This window comes from Patiria miniata, unplaced genomic scaffold (assembly GCF_015706575.1).
Source record: "Patiria miniata isolate m_02_andy unplaced genomic scaffold, ASM1570657v1 HiC_scaffold_24, whole genome shotgun sequence".
NCBI classification, from domain to species: domain Eukaryota; kingdom Metazoa; phylum Echinodermata; class Asteroidea; order Valvatida; family Asterinidae; genus Patiria; species Patiria miniata.
In genome coordinates, this window is record NW_024037063.1 from 20,434,456 (window position 1) to 20,441,251 (window position 6,796).

The 6,796-nt window shown below is 41.1% G+C and overlaps 1 protein-coding gene across 1 annotated transcript; it reads left to right on the forward strand.

Moving 5' to 3' along the window:
- The first annotated feature begins 2,551 nt into the window (after nt 1-2,551).
- Nucleotides 2,552-4,924, forward strand: LOC119732099 (tripartite motif-containing protein 3-like). Its single transcript, XM_038205487.1, has one exon. It carries the CDS (start codon nt 2,983-2,985, stop codon nt 4,234-4,236), a length of 1,254 nt encoding a protein of 417 aa, XP_038061415.1. The 5' UTR covers nt 2,552-2,982; the 3' UTR covers nt 4,237-4,924.
- Nucleotides 4,925-6,796: the final 1,872 nt, after the last annotated feature.

Here is a 6,796-nt window from a genome sequence, read left to right on the forward strand (position 1 = left end):
GTCAATGAGCAAACTTCTCAGATTGTAGGGAAGACAAAAATTTTCTTTTTTTACTATCTTCTCCGAAACTTCTTCTCCGAAACAATGCGGTCCTCTGAGTGCCCTCCTACAAATTGTACCCAAGTAACGCCATTGCTATGATTTTAGATTTGTAATGTGTGAACAGAAAAAAAATAAGAGTTTAGGGGCCATTCAGAACAGTCAGCGTTAAAAAAAAAAGGATTTTTTTTTCGAAATTGTTGATGGATGGGGCAAAGAAAATAACTGAAAATCGAAATTCAGTTTTCAAATAAAGTAATAGAAAAAAAATAATACAAGAAGGAGAGGAAAACCCCCCAAAAATGCCAGTGGCCTCTTCGAGATCGTCTGTCATGTCTGACACTGGACACAGCAAAAGCTAATGACAACGAAGCTGAAATAAACATTTTTTTTTTTAGCAATAGTGTTTCAGAAAACTGAAAACGTTGTACAAAGTTTGCAAAAAAAGTTTGCAACCTGACGCCACATCCGCGATTGTGCACAAAGTCTATATAGAGAGTCAAGAACATTTTCTAAGTATTTCCTAACAAAATTGGAAATGTTTCTCAGTCCCAGATTCATGTCTTATCATTTTTGCAATGAATAACATTCATTGAGATGATATATGAAGAAAAAGTGGTGTCAGGTTGTAACATTTTTCCCCAGAGTTTTGTGTGCTTGGCAATTTCCTTTTCTGTTTCAACTACAAAGTTGCATGCTGGAAGCCTGGAAAAGCCATTGAAAACTCCTGAGCTGGGAGAGCATTGACCTAAAATATCTGCTTCATTAATTTTAAATCATTACTTTGTTCTTCAGTGTATAGGATATAATGGATACTTATTCAACATTTAAACATCAAAATCAACATCGAATTTTTTTTTTAACATTAACTATTCTGAATTGCCCTATACAATGCCTTGAAAGGTATGGAAAAGTTCAATTTAAAAAAAGATATCAAGGTGTCATATTTTTTTCGAACATTCCAGAGGCATTGATACTTGTCCTAACTGGCCTTTAACATTTTTAAAACCATATACAATGATTACTGTAGGCCAGTGAGTAAATGTTCTAGTATTAGACCAAGCAAAACAATAAATAGGTTCTGGATTTTGGGGGGAAAAAGAGGTAGGTATTTTGGGGTTTTTTCCAAAGTGGTAGACTTTTCAAGATGGCGGATGGATTCTTCCATTTTCTCGACTCTTTAGCTGATACAAAATGGCGTCCAAAGGAGCCGTAATCCTTTCTTCAGGTTCACCCCAACAATAGAATTCCCATAGACACTAGTGCTAAATGCCCATTCTTCAAAATTATTTTAAACATACTCAGAACTCTCACAGGTATTCAAGCTGCACAGAAAAATGATGATCAACATGACATCTTTTCATTTTCTTTTCATTTTTTGGTGGGTTGACCATTGACTTTTCAAGATATTCTCACCCAAAGAAGACGACCCCTATTTTCCCCAAAGCGGAAAAGTAGCCATCTTGAAAAACGATCCCTCCACAACAAGGCGAAATGGCGCCACTTTTGAGCCCAATAACATCCCAAAATGCTCAGAATTTAAGCCCCCTAGTCCGGGCCAGAGGTTCATTGCCATATCTCTTCAATTCCCCAATTTTATGGCTCCCGGAACTCTCTAATACAGGGCGAGTCAAAGAAAACGAAACCCAAATGTCGGGACCATTGTTTCAGTGAAGTTCTGCATGTAGCACTTTCAAAATCTAGGATATGTAAGCCCAATTCACAAGCTTTCTTTTAGTATAAGAATCACTCAAGTCCTTTTCAAGTTATGGAATATTAAACACACACATCCGTTTGTGGTTTGTTTTCGTTTTGCTGAAAGATCACTTACCGTTTTGTGATCCGTGGACAGAACTTTAAAACGGTGGTTGTGTTTAAAATTCCGTAACTTGAAAAGTACATGAGTGATTTGAATGATTCTTGTACTAAAACAAAGCTTATGAATTGGGCTTTCATATCTTGGATTTTAAAAGTGCTACATTTAGAACTTCACCAAAACAATAGTCCCGACATTTGGGTTTCGCTTTTTTTACTCACCCTGTGCAGAATGTTTTGAGGGTATAACTTTTATTCATGAGCTCGGCGGAAGGATTTAGACCTACGCGGTGTGCACCCCTGTATAGCTACAGTTTTGTTAGAAACAAACGAAAAAGACAAAAATTATATTGTTAATATATTTACAAAATAAAACACGTCTATTAACTAAAAGAAATAAGGACGCGGCGGGGAAAAAATGTAGTACTTGGATAACAAATGTGCCCAATATTTAAAATATAGGTTAAAAAATAGTAACAGCCCCCCCCCCCAAAAAAAAATCAGAAAACGAGCTGTTTCGGCTGTCTTGCCGATAGCTAAAAATTGTTATAAACTTATTAATTTTACCAACTATTCGGCGAGTTTGTAGGCCTATCCCTCTGAAAAAAAAACTTTTTATTTCTTGGGTTGCTTTGGCCTAAAGTTAGGCCGCAATCAATGTAATTATCCCATAACTACGCGGGGGCGATTTAATTTACAAAAAAGGGGTATTTTTCGGGGTGAAACTCGTAAATACTACGTGCAGATCAACTTTAACACTTGGGAAAGCTCTCTACAACAATAATTTTACAGAAAGAAATTGTTAGTTTAAGTTTATATAACAAAACGAAAGTGGAGAAAATATCACCCAATTTTTCACCTCACATTGATAAAACAACTTTTAATACACGTACTCCCCCGCCGACTCGACTAATCCGCACGCGCCAAACAAGTCAACTTTTGAACTTCGACCGCGCGCGCGCGTGGCCTTTGTCCTTTTGACGTCACCAGGCATGTACTTGTTGTGTAGTTTATCGTAGCCATTTTATACACACGCGTGCAGTGTACTGCATTTTTCGTGGCTGAACATTCTCCGGCCGACCTGTTACGTGTGTAAATTCGGCTCCCAAACCAATCATTTTCCCGACAATGTCTGCTCCATCACTGGACGTAGGGGACCAGCTAGAATGTCCCATCTGTCTGGACCAGCTCTGGGAGCCCAAACTGCTCAACTGCGGCCACACCTTCTGCCTCAAGTGTCTGGACGGAGTGTTCGAGCCCGAGGAATTTCCCCAGAACCCCGTGGTGGCTTGCCCGGTGTGCCGCAAGAAAACCCCGGTGCCTAACAAAGGGGTGGCCGGTCTGACCTCCAACTTCGCCCTGCAGAGCCTCCTGGAGGCTCTGTCGCCCCTGAAGCCCAAGACAACGGCTGAGGTGGCCAAGACCGCTGACGGGGAGGCCACAATATGCGAGATTCACAACGAGATAAGGAAGTTTTACTGCAGTTCTTGTGAGGTGCTGATATGCCGTGACTGCACAGTGGTGGATCATCCCAGACCGGAGCATAAGTGTATGAATCTGGATGAGGCTTATACATGGAGGCGAGAACTCAACGATAAGGAGCTGCAACTGGCTGTGAGGGTGGTCAAGCTGGCCAAGAGATCCAAAGGCATCTTGCAGTCAGCTGAGGCAACGCTGAACGAGCGATGCAACCAGGTCATCAGCGAGATCGAGAAGTGTCGGGAGACGGGTCTGGAGCAGCTGCAACGGAAGACAGAAGCCATTGAGGCCTTCCAAGTCGACCTGGAGTCGGAGATCTTGGGTCTCCACGACCTGAGCGAAGACGCAACCAAGACAGATCTCCTAGACCAGTCCAAGGGTGTGATTGAGAGCCTGACGTCCCTGCGTGAGCAAAAGGATGAGATGCTGGACAAACCGGAAGCGGTGGAGTATCCGGTCTTCGTGGGGTCGTCTGAGGAGATCCAAGGCTGGCCCAAACAGCTCAACCTGGACAAATCTGGCAAGGGAAGGTCTCGTAAGCCTAGACCAAGGCGACAACAGAGCGATGGATCCGGACAGTCCAAGCAAGAAACAAGCATTACCAGTGACGAGTCACTTGTTTCTAACATTGGGCAGATGAAATTTGCCTCTCTTATGGGGCAGGAACCCATGATACCAGTTCAGGGGGGATATTGGAGAGAAATCCCAATGGATAAGGGTCAGCCAAATCGGGGGAGGGGCTACTATCATCATCATCGTGGGCGGGGTGGGCAAGATAACCGAGGCCGCGGTGGCCCCGATCATCGTGGGAGGGGAGGCAACCAAAACAGGGGACGAGGCGGGAAACGGGGTGGAGGAGGAGCCGAACGTGGACGCGGGTCTGGAAATCAAAAGGCGAATTAGATAATTTTGTAGCTTAGCTTAGAAAGGTTTTAAAAAGGGGGCTGAAAAGAAGCCATTTTCTGGGGACTATTTTAAACATTGGAAAAAATCCTGTCGATAGGAAGAGTTCAGTAAGTGTTCTTAAATCTAAAAATTCAAGATTATACAAGTGAAGCTTTTAGTAATCTATAAACTAATAACCTTCGATTCACGTCTATTCATATCCCCGAAAATGGCATTGATTCAATTCCCTTATTTGCTAATGAATCAGGTCTACTGCAGTTAGTCTGGTTCCCAGCCCTAACGATTCTGACTATTTCTGATGAATCTTAGGTCAGGTAGCCACCACGGCACGTGACAAAAAACGAGAGGAATGCCTCCCGTTTCCGAAAATGTCTGAAGTTTGCTGAATGCATTTTATTGCATAGCACCCGGATATTTTCCAGGTATAAAAAAGGGTTTATTTTATACCTGCCAAGCATATTAAAAAAATTTCAAAATTCCATAAGTCGGCGTGGTCTCCATTTTGGCTTCACCGCTATTCGAGTCCCTAACTATGAAAATTCCAGCTCAACTGGTGTCTTACGGTTAAATTCAACATTTTCTTACAAAAATACCAAACTGTATGATATATGAAGCAAGTGATTTTTTTATTTTATTTGATGGGAACATTAAAAGCTTTTTATGATAAAGCCAAATCGGAAACAGAGCCGAGCTTTGAAAAAGCGGCATCATGTTCAGTTTTAGCCTGGTGGGAGCTACTTGACCTACAAATCAGGGCATTGGGGAATTGTGAGGTCAGGGCTCTAGACTATACTGCAGTTTGTCAATAAGCCAGTTGAGTTCAGTATTTCAAATGCGCATGTGTGCACAATGATATGGGTCACGGGTCATGCGGGATAATCGAACGATCGAAGGCACAAGAACGTGCGAGTGCACGACGCTTAATTGCGTGTTAATTACCAGCAGAATGGGCGTGCGAGTAACATCGCGTAACATCACGTCAGCGATGTTATCCCTAATGACCTCGGGTCATTGAAATAACAAACTGGCTTGTTAGCATGAATGATTGGAGGGACGAAAGGAATTCGGCAAACTTCGGACATTTTTGAAAAAAGGAGAATTTCCTCCCGTTTTAGTCACGTGATGTTAAAGGGAATGTACATCATTGGCTTTTGCTGTAATTTTCAGAAATGAACTATTTGAGGGGTTAGTATAATAGATCAAATATTGTTACACTGACATGTTTGAAGTTTTGTGTTCGAAAATGCTGGAAAAACCAAGAAAAACAAAAATGTTCAAGTAGTCTGGTTCCTTGACTCCACTAAATATAAAATGGATCAATGTATAGATGCCGGAAAATTGTAAGGTAAGGGAACCAGTCTAGCTGGCCTGCAGCCGTTCATGAACATGTAACCAATAGCAAACAAAATTTGGACTGAAAAAAGTGTAAAGTTGAAGCAGTATTTGAAAAATAGATAGGTTTTTCCAACGGTGGTCGGACGACCACCGTTGGAAATGTATACAAAAATACGATTTTCTTGAAAATGACTTCACACCAGGTGCCATAATTTTACAGGATGCTTTAGACTGTCATTTACCAACATCCTAGTAAGGTATTTCGTAAAAACTTGGTAGTTTTATTTTTCGATGTTTGCAAATGTTGTATATTCCCTTTAATTGTAATACAATGTATTACCGGAGGCTACTGGACCCAAGATTCATCAGGAATAGTCAGAATCTTTTGGTCTGGAAACCAGACTAGCATATGCACATTTTAAAGTTGGATAGGCAAGACCATTTTTTTTGGGGGGGGGGGGGGGGGTGATGCAAGATCATTGGAGAAGGGTCACCTTTTTTGGGGGGGGGGGTGGGGTGTTCCTGCATGCTGAAATATGCACAACACTTAAGATCTGGGAACATAGTCTTTCTTGTGTCAAATGTAACCCACATACATACATGAGTATACCTTTGGCATATTGGGCTTGCATTCATTCTTGTGTTAATTAGTGATGTATTGATGTATCTATATGAACTTTAAAGTTCTTTTTTTTGTTTTGGTGTTAACGTTCACCAAGAAGTACATGTATAGTGTCATGCTAAAAAAAGGCAAAAGCTTAACAAGCAATACATAAATTGTCTTTGAAATATGAGCTTGTGCATGTATTATATTTATAAGCTGAAATTTATGAAAAATGTCCTTGTATGCATGGTCAGCTGAATTTATTTGTTCCAGTCAAATGTTCACTTTAAAGAAACTAAATGTTAGGCCCAAAAAAAAAATATTCGGTCTCTGGTCAGACCAAAGTTCCGGAATTGACGCGGCGACGCGGATTTTTTCTTTTTTTGCTGTTTTTTTTTTCTTCAAGCTTGGATTGTACAGACAAGGTGGGGTACTATTTTTCTTTTTTGGTGTCCTCATGTACATTGGTGTCCTCCATAATTTGCCTTGGTGCTTTCGACCATTTGCCTTGGTGCAATTTCCCATTCCTTGGTGCTCTTTGGTAAAAAAAAATTGAGGAGGTGCGGCAATAGAGGGCGCTGTTGGAGCTACAGCGGAACATTTTGGAAAAAAAAAAGA